The sequence below is a fragment of the Gadus chalcogrammus genome, chromosome 11, assembly GCF_026213295.1.
Source record: "Gadus chalcogrammus isolate NIFS_2021 chromosome 11, NIFS_Gcha_1.0, whole genome shotgun sequence".
Classification (NCBI taxonomy): domain Eukaryota; kingdom Metazoa; phylum Chordata; class Actinopteri; order Gadiformes; family Gadidae; genus Gadus; species Gadus chalcogrammus.
In genome coordinates, this window is record NC_079422.1 from 14,352,806 (window position 1) to 14,369,216 (window position 16,411).

Sequence of the window (16,411 nt, forward strand, 5' to 3'; positions counted from 1 at the left end):
GCGCACGTGGATGAAGCTTTAGGATTTTATCATGTGGATTTCTATCGCGGTCAGTCTACATAGTGTTGCTTTTAAATCTTTGCAGACACTTTATCTACAGCTGACTGCGTTTGTGTTTGCCTCTTACTCACATATAGATCCCCGCCTCCAGTAACAAAAAATATATAAAGCAAAATAAATTGAAACACCCAGTTTGCCCAGATTTTAGCTTGTCTGTCACATTTGAGATATTATTCTTTATTCTTATTTGAGGGACTACAACCTTCCCAATCCAGTCCTTGATAAAAAAAAAAATCATGTCAAAATGATGAGATCTTCAAGATTTGCACCTCAAAACTTTTGATATCGTTTTTTTACCTACAGAGTTTAAAAATATACAAGCCAAACAATATTTTTAGTATTCTGTGACCCTCTATTGTTTTACCTCCATAATGATTCAATCGACCTGCCATTGGCCGAAGGCAGGTGCTAATTTTGTGCTCATTTTGTACCCAGTTTGCACCCTATGCATCATATCACATAACTTGTCCAAATGGATTGGGTTCCTTTATAGAATCCTGCTACAGCTACACACATATCCCTCCTGAGCACCAGAGATGGGCCACAGACCAGTGTCGGAGGCCGTGGGTCGACTTATTCACATCAAAAGCAAATGTGGGGTTGTCGAAACGTTCAATACTTGTACGTTTAATACAAAAGAAAAACTGACCACTGTTGAAAGAACTCAAGTGCCAAGCAGATGACCCCCTTTTGTGGTACTTAAACAAGACTGAAGCATACCCTGCGACTTAGAACAGAGGGGAAAAAAGCGTCCTATTCCCCACCCTGTAATTTTACAAAGTGCTGCAAGAGGGAGACTCTAAATTTGGTCTAGGAATGTTATTTTTGTTCTTCGCTTTGTGTAATTGCCAAGAGTCCTTTTCAGCTTTTGATGGCGACTTGGCTTCTTAGCGGCAAAACTGTGGCCTCGTGTGCCCTGCTCTGGGACCACACAAATGATTTAACAACCAGTTTGTTTGTTTGGAGGACCAGGGAGGGTGATCTAACCAAGTGAAGGGTTTTGCCATTCACCAGCCCTTTACACGGCATCACTAAGACAACCACGGTGTCTGTATTTCCAAGTATTATGTCATCAATTGTTACAAAAATAAATCAAACAAAAAGCCAAGAAGAAGTCAAGAGGGTTTCCACAGTACAACAGAATAGCATTCACAAAATCCCTGGCTTTAGCGCACGTCACAACAAGACGCTAGATTGCTCATCCAAACACAAGCCGGATCCCGAACGCAACCTTAAAACCTATTTGTCGTGCTAGGTGACCTTTGCTAGTCTGTGCTGTCTGACACCGGCATTCATATCAGCAAGGGAGGCTAAACATCAATGAGCAGGCAGGCTGGTTGTAGAGTGGAGACACTGCAGAGTGGTTTTCTGGAGAACAGCACTCAACGGTAGCCTGCAGCAGAAAAGTCTATATCACAGAGGTTAATGCATCCCTCTTGCAATTGTGCTGTCCATCTACCCCGACACTGTACCCCCCAGTGGTATAACGGCTGGAGGTGGCAGATGTTTGTACCATTCTTTTCAGTAGTGAGAGGGATGAAAACAGCTTTGTGCTCACCATCATCCACATGGATGAGATGGAAAATAATGATCCCTCTGCGAAGGTCAAAACCAATGACGTCAATGAAAACAAAAAGGCAAAACTGGATTGTGTTGGTTTTAAAGCCATTACAGGAGGGGGAACAAAAAGCCCTCATCATATAGCAATTGACGGGCTTGGGCAATGTCAGCTTTGATAAGACTGGAGTAAAACATCATGGTTGCAAGACATTCGAACAAATGAGAATAGAGATGATGAACACATGAAACTACATTAATTATCAGCAACATCCCATTTCGCTAACCACTAATCAGTTGATATTAAAATGTATCAATACATCTGTGCAAAGGAGTTGGGAAAAAGAGGCATTACAGAAAGGTAAGACATTAAAAAGGATATATTGCCACCTAGTGTTAAATATGCGTTACGCAGGACTAGAGCGCAAGAAATAGTGTCAGCATTTGACTGACATTTCTTTTGAAAAATGGAAGGTAGATCAAGTTCTTACCATATTTGTCACGAAGACCCACTGTGCAACGGAACACTCCTCCAAAGGCCACATCTTCTCCAAAGATGACTGTGGGAAAGACAATGTCAATGGGTCTATCAGTGTCAATATCACAATGTCAATGTCACATGCAAAAGTTGATGGTTCGCATTGAGGTGACAGAATCAGGAACTTCCTTGAAGCATTGGTAACAGCAAAAATGCTTAATTATATATTATATAGTGCTTGTAACTCCCGATGATGTTAGTAGTAATGGGTTTTTTAAGCCATCATTTGGAAATTAATCGTGAAATGATTTTTCGTCATGGGGAAACTGTTCACATGGGGAAACTGTCACAGCGTTACTTAAGCGAGACGTGGCAAAACAAAGTTTTCATTAGCCTAGGTTACAGTAGTTTTACGGTGATTTAAGTTTTAACAGTACTACAACACTCTCGAGTCCTCTCCATACAGTGGCGGACTCAGGGGGGGGGGGCTCAATGGTTGAAAAAGCGCGCTAAGGTGCCCTTCAAGAGTGTCGAAAACGAGAGGAAATGCCTTGTTGGCTGCCCTTTTCACGTGCAAAACATGATTAGGTGCCCTCTAGGGTGCTCCTTCATACAATAAATTATGATGATGTGCCCTCTAGAACAGTGCCCTTATAGTCCCCTTCTGTCAGTCTGGTGCCCTTTTAGTGCCCCCTTTAGTACCCTGATAGTGCCCTTCTGCCCGTCTGGTGCCCTTCTAGTGCCCTGATAGTCCCCTTCTGCCCTTCTGCCCTTCTGGTCCTTCTAGTGCCCTGATAGTCCCCTTCTGCCCGTCTGGTCCTTCAAGTGCCCTTCTGCCCATCTGGTGCCCTTCTAGTACCCTGATAGGGCCCTTCTGCCCGTCTGGTCCTTCTAGTGCCCTTCCAGTTCCCTTCTAGTACCCTGATAGTGCCCTTCTGCCCGTCTGGTCCTTCTAGTGCCCTGATAGTGCCCTTCTGGTCCTTCTAGTGCCCTTCTAGTACCCTTCTAGTACTCTTCTGCCCGTCTGGTGCCCTTTTGACCGTCTGGTGCCCCCATGGTTGAAAAAGTGTGCTAAAGTGCCCTCTATGGTGGTGAAAATGAAAGAAAGAGCCTTATTGGCTGCCCTTTACACGTGAACAAAAATTAATGAGTACCCTAGGTTGCCCCTGATGATGATGATGTGCCCTCTGGAGCAAGAATATGGCAAACCGAAAAAAACATGTTGTGGTTAGCTATTGAGGTGCAGACGTTCCTCTCTTTGGTAGCTGACGAACGGGGAATGCGAGGCGTTGCTTTCATGGTGCGTTGCCATGACAAACAGCTACATCGAGTGTTACTTAAATCTCCACTGGATAACGAAGCAAAAAGCGGATTAAGAGTATGGCAGTACCCATAGCGGAAAAGCGCAATTAGATGCCAAGTTAGAAAAACTTAATATTTTCAGTTGGCATAATCCGTTTAAAATGTATATAAATTTTTTGAGCGTTCAAGATCATTCAAGTGTATGTAATTTCATGCAAGAGAGACGATAATGGTCAGCTATCACCTCAACATGAAGGAAAACTACCTTAAATGTTTCTGTAGCTGGCTGTCAGCGGTCAAAGACTGTATGGTAGCAGCACATTGAATTTTCTCCAGTCTAATTTTTACTTAAATGTTAGTAAAGATGAAAGCAGTAAGGCATCCTAATTTCTTTGGCTAAAATGTGAAAGTGCACAATGATGTGAACAACTCATTTTGGTGTTTATAAAGTCGCTAGAATAAGGGGAAACCGTGTCTTTGAAGCAACATTTTTTCTGGGGGAGGACCCCCAGACCCCCCCTTTAAATTATGAGCCCAACTATTATTTTAAGTGCCACATGGAGATGCAACAAGTGCCCCGAATGGGACCTTCAAGGCAGCGCTTGCTAAGGTTAGGGGATAGGACCTTCCAGGCAGAGCTGCCTTTAAGACTCCGTTGGGGGAACAAAACACTAACAAGTTAGAAAAGCCACTGTGTCCGCTGGTGGGGCCCCATGTTGTCCAGAATGTGCCCTTTTTATTTTTTCGCCCCTGCCCTTCAAACAGTCTGAGTCCGCCACTGAGTATCAACAACAAATAATCCCATGACGCACCTGATGTGCAAGGCCTATTGAATAATTTGTACCTGCTGTAGGATCAGCGGCAAGGGTATTGTCCAAGGCACTGGTAACAGACTGGAACAGGTTCATCTTCTGAGTTGGGCCTATCAGTGGAAGGTTGAAGAGGGTTCAATGCTGTCCATATTTTTAGACAACAGACGCATGCACAGGAAGCGATTCACAAAAACACAATACAACTATGGTAGGCACGAAATACTCAAAGACTGTTAATGTGGATTGACATAGTACAAATGTAATACAGCATAAACAATTTATAAACTTGTAATGTGACCTCGATTTAGTGGCTATAACATTAGTGGAAGGATGACAACTATATCACATGCCACATAGATGACCGCCTTAGTATCTTGTTCATCCAGTATGAGATGAACAAGAAAAAACAGAAATGACATGGTAATGTTCAGATAGAACAATGATACACTAGTATGACTATACATGTAGCCTGTTAGCTGCCGAGCTAGCCACCTCACCGTACTGTGTGGTGACAGGGTCAGGCTGGAAGGTGAAGTGGGCATGTCTCCGCTGGGACTTCACATGCGAGTTACATGACAACGTCAAAAGAGTGACCCTCAATTGGTTGTACGATCCACTCTTTACACTTGAAATAGAAAGTTTTGAGTTTGCCCCCCGAAAAAGAAACCGTGCAGAGGCCGCCATGTCTGTTGTTATGGTGGACCACAAGGAAGTACTTTATGTACGTAATCATCCAGCCATCCAATCAGAGCCTGGAGGCGAGGGAGCCTCCTGTGATTGGCCTTCAACGGGGGTGGAAGCAGCAGAAAAGGTATAAGCTACATCGGAGAGACAATAAACCCATTCACAAACAAAACGACCAGCATGCCCAAAATACAGTTGTCCAAGGCGTTTCTTTGAGTGACAATCTTCCATTCTGGTTGGATTCTTTCAACATTGTGCATTTACTTACAAAAACTTACATGCCTTTATCACTAGTAAGCTTGATTACTGCAATGGTCTCCCAAAACAAACGAAGGAAGCTTCAGCTTGTTCAGAATGCTGCTGCTAGAGTTCTAACAAAGACCAAAAAATGTGAACATATTACACCAATTCTGAAATCGTTACATTGGCTTCCTGTAGGTCAGAGAATTTATTTTAAAATCATGTTGCTAACCTACAAATCCCTACATGGTTTAGGCCCAAAATATTTAACTGATATGCTTCCACTACATAAGCATTCTAGACCACTAAGATCCTCTGAGACCAATCTGTTAATTATTCCCAGAGTAAACACGAAACATGGGAAAGCAGGATTTAGTTACTATGCAACAAATAGCTGGAATAAACTCCCAGAGGATTTAAGACTTGCCCCAACTCTGTGCACCTTTAAAACAAGACTGAAGACTTTTGTTTGCTTTAGCTTTCTGCTAAATCTTAAATACATTGCACTTTCTAAAAAGCTTTTTTTTAACTTTGCCTTTATTTTCTAATATTAAAATGCCTTTTTAACTTTCTATTTTACCCATTTCTTTGCATATGTTTTCTTTTACTTATCTATTATTTTATTTTATGGTATGACAATGTTTATATGAGAAGCACTTTGAGTCTGCCTTGTGTATGAAAAGTGCTATATAAATAAAGTTGCCTTGCCTTGCCTTACTTAGCTTTTGAACTGAGAAAATATTAGCGTTTATTATACATCACAAAATAAAAATAAAATGTGTAGTTTAATCAAACACTTCCATTTAGAAATACACTGATACTATGTGCATTCAATTTCACTTTAGAAAATCGGCAAATAAAATAAACAAAGTATGTTTATTTAAGTATGTGGTTACTTATCACAGGATGTAAGAAAACTTTCAGTTTTGAAAAATTTGAAGAAATAGTGCGGGCTGAATACATTATGGTAAGTTGGAACTATACTTTGCAGCAATGAAGAGGAAGAAGGTAAAAAGTTAAGAGCAGAAAAGTTATATAAATGAAATGACATTAATAAAAAATAAAAAATGGACGTTTGAAACGCAACCTACTAGATATAATGTCTTTGATATAAATGTACAGAGAATGAGCTAAGTAGAAAAAAAAAAGAAAAAAAAAGTGCACCGAAAAATATCACATCTTCCAAGATAGTTGGCTAGATGACTTTACACACTCAGCCACGTCCAGCCTTCTGCCACTGTTGCACATCTTTGCCAGGTTCTAAGGAAAAAACAGTGAGAAATTTACGAAAAAGTTGTGCCAAAAAAGAAGACAAAAGTTAGTGACGTTGTGCAAGTCTTAAGTGTTCAATGCAAGCTAGTGTCCGTTTGGAGTTACACTAACATTAGCAGCTCTGACAATGCTGTTGGGAGAGTTGAGTGCTGCCAGGTCCGTCAGGATTCTTTCCAAATCACTATTCGGAAGTCCTAACAAAATAAACAATCAAACAAAGATTGAAGCGGGTTTCATTTGGTACCGGCAGTTTGGAAAAGCAGCATTAAAAAAGCTTCATGTTAATGTCAATTATGCATGTTTGTGAGTTGGGTACTTGTCTCAGGTGACGGCTGGGAATCAAGCTGCAGGTATGCATGCTCCAGAAGCTCCGCAATAGAGATCCGCTCCCTTGGGTTACGAACCAAGCATCTCTGGTAGCCGAAAACAAACCACATGTATTGTCAACCTCCTCCATGTCAAACTAATACATTGTGTATGACCTCATGATCTTACTGTGACTGTGTAGAGTTGAGTGAAAGCTTTTTAAAACATGAATGTTAAACATGCTTTTGAAAGCATGGTATACTGAACGTCTCTAGAACAATTATCTTTTTACACCCTGGGCTCCCAGATTCCATGCATTTGTATCCCATTACCTTCAACACGTCCTGCAGATCCCGCTCGGCAATGTCAGGAAATTCAATCTTGTGAGAGGGATCAATGATGGCTTGCAGCTTGGCGATCTGATTGGTTATACTTTGGAAAGGGGTGCGTCTATAGGTCATGCAGTACAGTATGCAGCCAAGTGACCACACATCACCTTTCGGACTGATCTAAAACAGTACAAAGGAAGAAATATGTAAGGTATCCCGCATAGTGAGGCTTTCTGAACAATGTCTTAGTATGTGATATATTATTATGCACCTTAGAGCTGGCTTTCCCAGGTTGGGATGACGTATCTTTAATCGCTTCAGGGGGCATGTAGTTCAGGGTTCCTACCTGTGTTGGGATAGGATGAAAGTAAAATGCTTGAAATTGTTGCCGTTTTGCATCGTAGGTCAGCTGTTTTGTTTTTTAAATCTTAAACTTTGCATGACTTTTTTTTAAAGTTTGGGATTTGCAAAAGTGGTGCTTCAATGAGACTTAAATAAATAAAGTTAAATGCAGCATTTTAAATAGTCACTGCACTTTACATGCATGTTAATCAGGATGAAGCATTACTTGAGAGTCCTTCATGATGCTTGTTACATCTGGTTGGATGCTGTTGGCGATGCCAAAGTCAATCAGCTTCAGGGAGGCGTTCACAATGACAAAATTGGCAGGCTTCAAGTCACTGTGGATGATTCCTGCGTGGAAAAGACAAAAACAATCCGGAATGAGTGACGTGAATAAATTGTCAACTAAATGTTTGACAACGGGAGCGACGGGAACGCTACCGTGGTTGTGAATGGTGTGGACCGCCTCCAGCATGTTCTTCCAGTAGAACTTCCTCTCCAGCGGGAGGACCTGCTTGCGGTTCCGTAGCCAAGTGTTCAGGTCCAGGTTCCCACACTCCATCAGCATGTAGATATAGCGGTCGGTTATTTCACTGTGGTGAAGTAGAACAGATTCACTCAATCAGGTTCCCTGCCTGCATAAGGCAGTTCAGAAAGTTCACTTTCGACACACAGCCCATACATACAATACAACCGTCCATTGTTGCGTTGATAACAGTTGATAACAGTTATCAACAAAGGACCTAGCATGATGTTATGTAAATTACAAAAAGTGTCTAGCTGGACTCTACAGAGGAACTTCAGTTTGGGCCGATGACTCACTAGTCATACAGCTTGATGATTTGGTCACTGAACTGCTGTAGGCGCATCAGATGCTCAATCTCATTCTTGTAGCTCTCCACGGTCTGGGGGTCAGCCTCCTCAAGATTCACACACTTCACTGCGTACAACTGCTTCTTGTGGTCCAGGACCTGGTAAACCTAAAAATATACAATCAATTAATGACCTCAATGACACCAGCCTGGATGATATATTATAGGACACTATAACTAGGTTACAATGTCTCATTCTGCACTGCAGTCACAAATAAGGATTTGGGGATTTGGGACCACATTTTCTGAGGCAGTTTGTCACCATGGAGGGGTCTCATATCTCAGACATCTTAGCTGGTGATTTGATGTACAAGAACAACTACTGATCTTTTCACACTTATGTACAGGGTTATGGTGTGCAGTGGGTGGCGGGGTGCATTGTTGCATTATTCGAAATTTTTGTAGTAGTACAATAAAAGTCAGATAGGAAATATTTGAGGCATTCACAATGTGAACAGTTTTGTGCAGATCCTAGACCACCGTTACCTTGCTGGATCCACCTTGGCCAATCATCTTTAGGATGAAGTACTCCTTGCCTTTAATGGTGATTGATTCGTTTGATAGAGCCTTCATGACATTCTGAAAATTGAACATAACCAGTTAGCCAAAATAACGTAAACACAAAAGCAATGTCCTCAATAAATACCCTATAGACAACATTGTAGACGCACCATAAAGGGGAACCGTCACACTTGCTTTTTTCGGTCCGCATCCGCAACATCAACTCTATGCATTTAAGCAAAATAATCGGGAAATTGGACCATTTCCTAAATTTAGCCAAATCCAGGACCAATGGTCTAACCTTTCCGCATACTCTTCATGGACTTGGAAGTCTGTATGAAGCAGTACTCTCCTTCATAGAAAATAGCGAGCAAACATAGCGTGTGGTACACATGATGGGAGATAGGAATAGGGTTTACCTGTTGGATGTGTGAATATGACACCTGGTTTACAGGGGTGGAGGGTGGTCGGGCCGCGCATGCACTCTGCGATGCTGAGAAAGCCACATCAGGTGGGTCCTTCCTTACACTAGGAGTGACAAAGCTGTAGAAGAGAGAACTCATTGAAAGCTTTGCAGAGAAAGCAAGCTGGCATCACAGCTAGAAAGTAATAAACCATTACTTTCAAATAAACCACCAAGGTATAATTTAAATCCTAGTGAAGGGACAGAACTAGGATCCATCAGCATAGCAGTTACCTGCTTGCATAGGGCTCCCTCTGGTTATTGGGAGTCTGCCAGACCATGGATGGGTGTAATCTTGATGGGATAGGGAGGGTAGGTGTGGGGATAGGGAGGACAGGTGTGGGAATAGGGAGGAAAGGTGTGGGAATAGGGAGGACAGGTGTGGGAATAGGGAGGACAGGTGTGGGAATAGGGAGGACAGGTGTGGGAACATGGAGGGCGGGTATGGGGATGGAGTCCAGCGGTCGAGGTATAAAACCTGATAGACCCTGACTCTGGAACTGGACCCCAACCGGGGACTGTTCTTCCTCTTCTTCTTTTGGTACGAGCCTCTTTGCCCCGGCCTTAAGGTTTTGCAGCGCCAACTCAAGAAGCCTGGGTGGCTTTGCGTTTAGTGCCTGGGCGTTCGACAGAATTGATGTTGCTTTTTTGATGTTGCCTGAAAAGGGGATGGGAAGAGAGCATGAGAAATGACAGCGGGGTAATTAAACAAATGCCTTATCTCTGCCACACAATTAAGTAATTGCACGTAATTACCTACTCCTACCGTAGCAAAGCACTACCAAAAGTCTAGCATATATCGTTGTAAAGTCTACTTTTAGATTCCAAGCAGATATTTTTTTTTTTAACGCTATAATCAACCATTCCAAACCTGAACACCCGAGAGTTGTCGTATTCAATTGTGGCATATGTAGACCGGAAGTTAAGGAGGTCACCAATAGTTTTCCAAGAACCCCAGGAACCTACAATTTGGTGAGTTCATTCCCCTTAGGTAATGTGCTACTTTTTGGTTGATAGCTGTAAATTTACGTCACATGGTGAACTTCAAATAACCAGTGTTGCAGGTGCACACCAAGCTATACATTATAATGAAGGTCTGTAGGGAAAATACGCTGACTTCCAACATTCTAAAAGGAGATAAACTCAGAGTTGTCAAAGTTGGTCTACGTAAAGAAAGCACGCATAAGCAGGTCCCAAAAAAGTAAATTGCCGCTTTGGTTAATTAACAATTAATGGCCCAGGAAATTGAAACTCGCCGTGCTTGCTCATCAGCCTTACTAGCCTTCGCATGCTCACGGAATAACGGGCATACTACGAATTGGCTCATGCAACCACACCCATTTTCTTCAGAAATTGCACATGCTGCAACATTTCTAGTTAATTCTGTCATGATTTTATAAAAATGACAAATTATAAATTATACCTTGAGAGGCTTCAAACTGTGCATGTGCGATGTGAACAAAGGCAAAGTATTTGTAGTTGGATCTTGCAACTATGAAATGGTCCTTTGCGTCATCCGAGTCTTCAATCCTTTAGAAAAAGAAAGAAAAAAACAACCAACCAAGGATGTAATTTTTTTTTACAAAAGAAAACATAAATATAGCAAACATGATTTCTTCTTGCACTCACCCCTTGAGTTCTGCATATCTGACTAGTATCTTGGCATAGCTCTCGTTCTTGGTGTACTGTTCAATTGGCAGTCTGGAGAATACTTTAGCATAGCAGTCCTTGAGTTGAGTCAGGAGCGTGCGGTCTGTCTGTGGGTTGCCAGTCTTCTCAAGTTTCAGCAAATAATCCCAACAGGATTTTGGAGAATTTGAGCTGCCCATCTGATTCAAAGTCAATGTGATGTCTTTCAGAGGGGAGATTATGGGGGGGGGGAGAAGATGAATGCAATGTTTAGAGACAATTTCATGCTTGTTTCTCATTCGACAAATGCCATGTTCTCATCATCAAACCCCCCCCGCAAAAGAGTACTGTTTACAGCATGCCAAGTACCTAGAACTCCTGTTATGGTGCTGCATATTATATATCTGAAACATTTTGGTGTAACGGAGACCTGTTCGATCTACGTTTTCATGCCTTCACGTGCGACATGCCATGTTTCTTGGGTGTACCTTCCATTCTTGACCCGTAGCCGCGCCCCTGTCTGTGGAGGGAGGGGGTGGAGTCCACTGAGGCCTGGTCCTTCCAACACTGCATCTCTGGACTCACATCAGGGCGCTAGCGAAATAGACGTATGTCATGAAGGGGAATTTCGCATAGAAAGAATTAGGGCTGAAACGATTTACCGATACAAATCGGTATCTGGTTGGATTAACACAGATGCGACTACATCGATACGTGGGCCTCTGAATTGATTTAAAATGACCAAGAATCTGTCGATGCACCGATTAAAACCCTGCGAATCGGTTGAGTAAAGCTTCAGCCTGAGATCAAGAAAGTCATCAAATTTCCTTCCGTTTCCATACATATCCGGGAAATGAAACTTAAGGAAGCGGGCGGATCCGCGTGGGTGTATATCTCGTTGCGCGCCCCGTGTCTCCATGTGCGCCCTGCGTCTCGTAAGCAGGGATCAACCGGAGTTGTGAGTGTGCAAATAACAGCCATATGTCAGAAAATTGTGAAACAATTTTCAGTGCACCAGCGAATCTGAAATCAAACGTGTGGAAGTTCTTTAGGTCTTATAAGGAGGGGAATATTGACAAAAGCTTTGCTATTTTTTTTTTTTTTGTAGTTCTAAATTTATAAATTTGTCTTCCATTTTTTCCCCATGCCATAAAGAAACATAAAAACTTAAGATTCCATGGTCCCTCTACAATATATATTTGGAAGTAGGCAATGTCTCTTTTATAGAAGACTTATTTCAAATAATAGAAAATGTATGTGTTCACGTTAAACGAATATTGTATCTATCAGATTGATTCATATCATCAAATCGCACCGGAACGTTAGGACATTTAATCGAATCGAATCGTTCCATATTAAAATGTTTCGTCCCTGAATCGTATCGTAGCACATGTATCTAGATATGTATCGGATCGTCCTATTAAAGAGAGATGCACACCATTAGAAAGAATGTATACAGTGCTTATATTCCAAGTTTATTAGTTGGAAAAGGACAAAATGTTAACCAACATATCAATTTTGACACCCTTAGTTAAAGGAGACATATTATGGTGTTTTCTCAACAAGTAAACATAGCATTTGAGTTCCAGAAATCATGTTTTTGAAGCCGTTTGCTGGAAATAGCTTTTAGGAAAAAAATCGTCTACCGCTATTCCCCTCCGTTTCAGTCCCTTCAAAATGCGCGGTTTCTGGTGTCTGTAGCATAGATGCAAATGAGCTACTGCCCATTGACCAATGAGCTGTCAGACTGAACCACAGCATGGAGAAGGGATTGTTGCCGTTTGCTGACTCCTGGAGCTCTATATCTATATAATATAATATAACATAATAATAATATTATATACGGGTATTTATATAATCTATCTTATATCACGGCCAAAAGCTATGTGCGGCTCGGATGATATTATGAATAATAAAGACTGTCTGACGTCTCTGGTACTTCCACAAGTAAAGACTGGTATTGGAGGATATCTCGGCCATGGTTGAGAATAATTGGGGGGAAGGAACTTTGGCATTGACTCTCTGAAGTCCATGAACCGCGAGATGGAGAAGAAAAGGGAGCCGAGCTGCCGGACTGCCTCCGAGCTGCCCGCGCCGGAGCTGCCGGACTGCAGTCTGGCCGCCGTCGAAAACGTCCGGCCGCAGTCCGGCAGCTCCGGCGGTGTACTCCGGGAGCTGAACTGGCGCCGAAGCTAGGTGGCAGCTCCAGCGGTCGAGCAGCTCCGGCTGGGGTAGCTCGGCGGCAGTCCGGCAGCTCAGCTCCGGGAGTGCAATCCCTTTCTGCTCCATGTCTACTCCTCCCGACTTCCCTTCGGCGGCAGAGAAAGGGATCGTACTCCCGGAGCTTAGCTGCCGGGCAACCGCCGAGTTCCCACCGCCGGAGCTGCTTGTCCGCTGGTCCACAAAATCTTAGCGAGGCTCTGATTGGAGGGGAGTGGGGAAGTGGGAGGTCATATTCAAATGTGCCCCCTTCCTACGTAGGAGGGGGCGCCGAAACTGACTCGCTTGTTTGATAGCTGGAGGCGGGCTGCTTCCAGAAATGCGCATTTCACTCAAAAAATCATGTACGACTTATTTCAAAGTTTGTATGCGTGTGGGAGCACCATATACCCACACCACCCCCCCAAATCCCAGAAAAAGTGCTGTTTTCATAATATGTCCCCTTTTACTTATACGTGTTGAGGAAAATGTTATCATAGCAGTTGGAGACAACAGGTCAGTAGCGGTCATAAATTAGGTGAGGACTCACTTTGAAGTTCAGGAAATCTCCGCCTACTGTCAATTTTTTGGCAGATGTTAGGGTACCCATGGCACTGGAACTCGAACCAGAAGTTTGCCTGAAACAATATGAGGGACCAAAAATTCAAGACACGTTTTCCAAAACGAGTTGATTTATGTGCAAGTTAGACACATAATGAATCACCTTGACAAGCTGTTTGGGATGAATGCGTCACTTTTCCTTGAAGAATTCCCTTCGCCATCATCACTGGCCAGCTCAGCGATAGGATAAGGAATGATAGGGACTCTCCCTGGCTGATTTACAAAGAATAAGTAAAAGAAGGACCTTAGTATTAAACATAATATAGAATAAAGTAGAATAAAGAGATCATGTTTATTTTTTGCAAAGAAAATCGCCAAAGACTCACCAAGCCAAGACCAGTTCTCTTGTGGTGAGAGCCTGACCTCCACCCAGGATGATGATCATCTGATGATGGGCAGGAATATTCTGTCCTGGGGGCAAGGTAAGAAAATACATCATAATACAGTGTATTCCAAAAATAAGTGAGCTAGATTATTTTCATTTAAACCTTACCCTGAACCCAAATTACTGGACAGCTGAAATTCTCCTGTACCGTCTGATTTGCTGCCCATTTTTTCATATTCAGAGCCACGTTGAACAGGTTCATTGAAAGTATTCACTGAGGATGTTTCATTGTGAAAAATAAACCACACAAGAAATATCAGATACTGTGTTGATATTTTGCTTTTAAATTTCACAGAAGGATGCAAGTCCATTGTTAATAAAAAAGTGTTTCACATCAAAAATCTACCTTGGAGGTTTTCTTTATCCACTGTTGTTTTTTGAAGTTTCTTTAGCACAAGAGCCAGCAAGTCTTTGGGTTTTGCATTCAGTTCCATAGCTTTTAGCAAAATGTTAATGGATTTCCTTGTGTTGCCTAGTGATATCAAATGGACAATATTGACCTAGATTAGATATTCTCAAGACAACTAGGTTAATTTTACAGTATTTAAAACAATGAAATACATTACCTTGAGCGTGTTCAAAGTTTGCATAAGCAATGTGGACAAACGCAAAGTTCTGGCTGTGAGATGTTGCCACAATGAAATGGGCTTCTGCTTCATTGACATCTTGTATTCTAATGGAATAAAATGGACACGTAAACAGAATATAAATTGGTAGTAACGAATATCTTACTCACGTCCTTTGCTTTTTCATATATAACAAGGAAACTGTAAAGAAATTACATGGCATTTAGGTAATCTCTCTGGGTACTTACGCTTCCAGCTCGGCATACCTAACCAGCAATCTTGCATAGCTTTCATTTAGACAGTGCTTTCGCATTGGTAAACTAGAGAACACCCTGGTATGAAAATCCAGCAGTCGGGTAAGATGGTTATGGTCCAAATTGGGGTCACTCTTTTTCTCCAGGTCCAGTAGGAATGTCAGGCAAGATTCAGGAGAATTTGAACCAATGACCTGGTTAATATTGTCAGTGTCATCTGTAAAACAAGCGGAAGATGTTCAGGAAAGTATATTCTACTTAAAACACATTGATCCTTACTGAATTTATTCAGCTTCTTAACAACAACAACAACAACAACAACAACAACAACAGCTAAACCACCTCCAGTGGCAGCTTAGGGGCCTCCATCATATTCACCTTCATTAAGATTCTTTATTTTGTCTAATTTTCTAAAAATAATTGATAGCTGCTGCTACCATACAACCGTACTATAAGATCATCACAAATAAATGTATCTCTGCCTCTTTACTTGCTTGAAGACTAAGTAATGTATGCAATGGGGGTGGGATCACTTAACATGTTATGTGTTCTCAAGAAAGACCCTAAAAGTGCTTTGGGGACCTCCATCATATTCACCTTCGTTAAGATTCTTCTTTAATTTGTCTAGTTTTCTAAAAAACATGGCACGCTGCTGCTCCCGGTCAGTGTGTTCCTCTTCCTCCATCTGAAATTTGAAGGGTCTGTAATTACTACATCAACACACACACATCAGAAACTAACAGTGCTGCATTGGGTATAGTAACAACACGTGAATGAAAAAATATAAGAAAACACCTGGACTCGTCTGCAATTGCATTGTCAGTGGCTAGCATGTGGATCATGTCAAGTTTCTAAAGTATTTCCGGGGAGTTTATTCGCAGATCAGAACACTATGAGGCATGTCTTGGAGAAGTAAAACTAGCATCGTGCTAACGTTAGCTTAGCTAAATTAGCTTCCGAAAACATCTCAAAAGCACATTGATATACAGTAAACCATTTAAGATTAAACACTTGTTATGATATATATTCCATATTATGTAATCTGGACTCAAATGTTATCATCGCGTCTTACGGTTTTACGGTTTGTAACCTCGGCAGATGTCTTTTCAAATGTCTGTTTATCCAGTTTTCAAACTTGCCACTTTCCTCTGAACACGCCCTAAACTGCGTTTGATTGGCTTGGTCTCCCTTTATCCGCTCGGCTCTGCTATGGTTGGTTAAGAGAACCGATGTGACAGTTTCCAACAGAACAATGTCTTACAGAAATGACAAAAAATGTACGATCTAGTTACTAAAACATGATTATTATTTTTTTACAACATGCATATTAACTAGGACTCCAATGCCTCCAAGATAGAGCAGAGCTATTTAGCTATTCTCTCTAAAAAAGCTCTGAGGTAGAGGCGGCCGTTTTGACGTTAGTCGTGATGTACAAGCCCTATTGGTTGGTTTGTTTGTTGCCTCCTGGCAGATATGATCGAGAATTTCTGAATTACATTTTCAAACAACCAGATAAGATATTTTCTTTTCTTATTATTT

General features: G+C 41.8%; 2 protein-coding genes across 4 annotated transcripts in view; both read right to left on the reverse strand.

The window, feature by feature from the left end:
* bckdhb (branched chain keto acid dehydrogenase E1 subunit beta) overlaps positions 1-4,933 on the reverse strand; it is a 41,743-nt gene extending 36,810 nt beyond the window's left edge. For both annotated transcript variants that reach the window (XM_056601531.1, XM_056601533.1), the window contains exons 1-3: positions 4,707-4,933; positions 4,242-4,319; positions 2,109-2,177 (exon numbers count right to left, since the gene is read on the reverse strand). In XM_056601531.1, the coding sequence (XP_056457506.1) occupies positions 2,109-2,177; positions 4,242-4,319; positions 4,707-4,893 (334 nt within the window). In that variant the 5' untranslated portion in view covers positions 4,894-4,933. The remainder of the gene's footprint in view (positions 1-2,108; positions 2,178-4,241; positions 4,320-4,706) is intronic.
* A 921-nt stretch (positions 4,934-5,854) lies between these two features.
* On the reverse strand, positions 5,855-16,038 carry ttk (ttk protein kinase). 2 transcript variants are annotated; one of them, XM_056602978.1, is made up of 23 exons: positions 15,945-16,038; positions 15,470-15,557; positions 14,867-15,089; positions 14,619-14,725; positions 14,399-14,524; positions 14,161-14,266; positions 13,994-14,078; positions 13,771-13,880; positions 13,597-13,684; positions 11,336-11,441; positions 10,848-11,070; positions 10,642-10,748; positions 9,453-9,876; positions 9,175-9,298; positions 8,741-8,833; positions 8,205-8,362; positions 7,824-7,975; positions 7,609-7,733; positions 7,312-7,386; positions 7,044-7,220; positions 6,722-6,818; positions 6,517-6,599; positions 5,855-6,393 (listed from the first exon to the last, which is right to left on the reverse strand). In XM_056602978.1, exons 2-23 carry the CDS (start codon positions 15,555-15,557, stop codon positions 6,307-6,309), a joined length of 2,964 nt encoding a protein of 987 aa, XP_056458953.1. In that variant the 5' UTR covers positions 15,945-16,038; the 3' UTR covers positions 5,855-6,306. The 2 variants fall into 2 exon arrangements, with proteins under 2 accessions (XP_056458953.1, XP_056458952.1); XM_056602977.1 differs by having other exon boundaries at positions 5,957-6,393; positions 15,963-16,026.
* Positions 16,039-16,411: the final 373 nt, after the last annotated feature.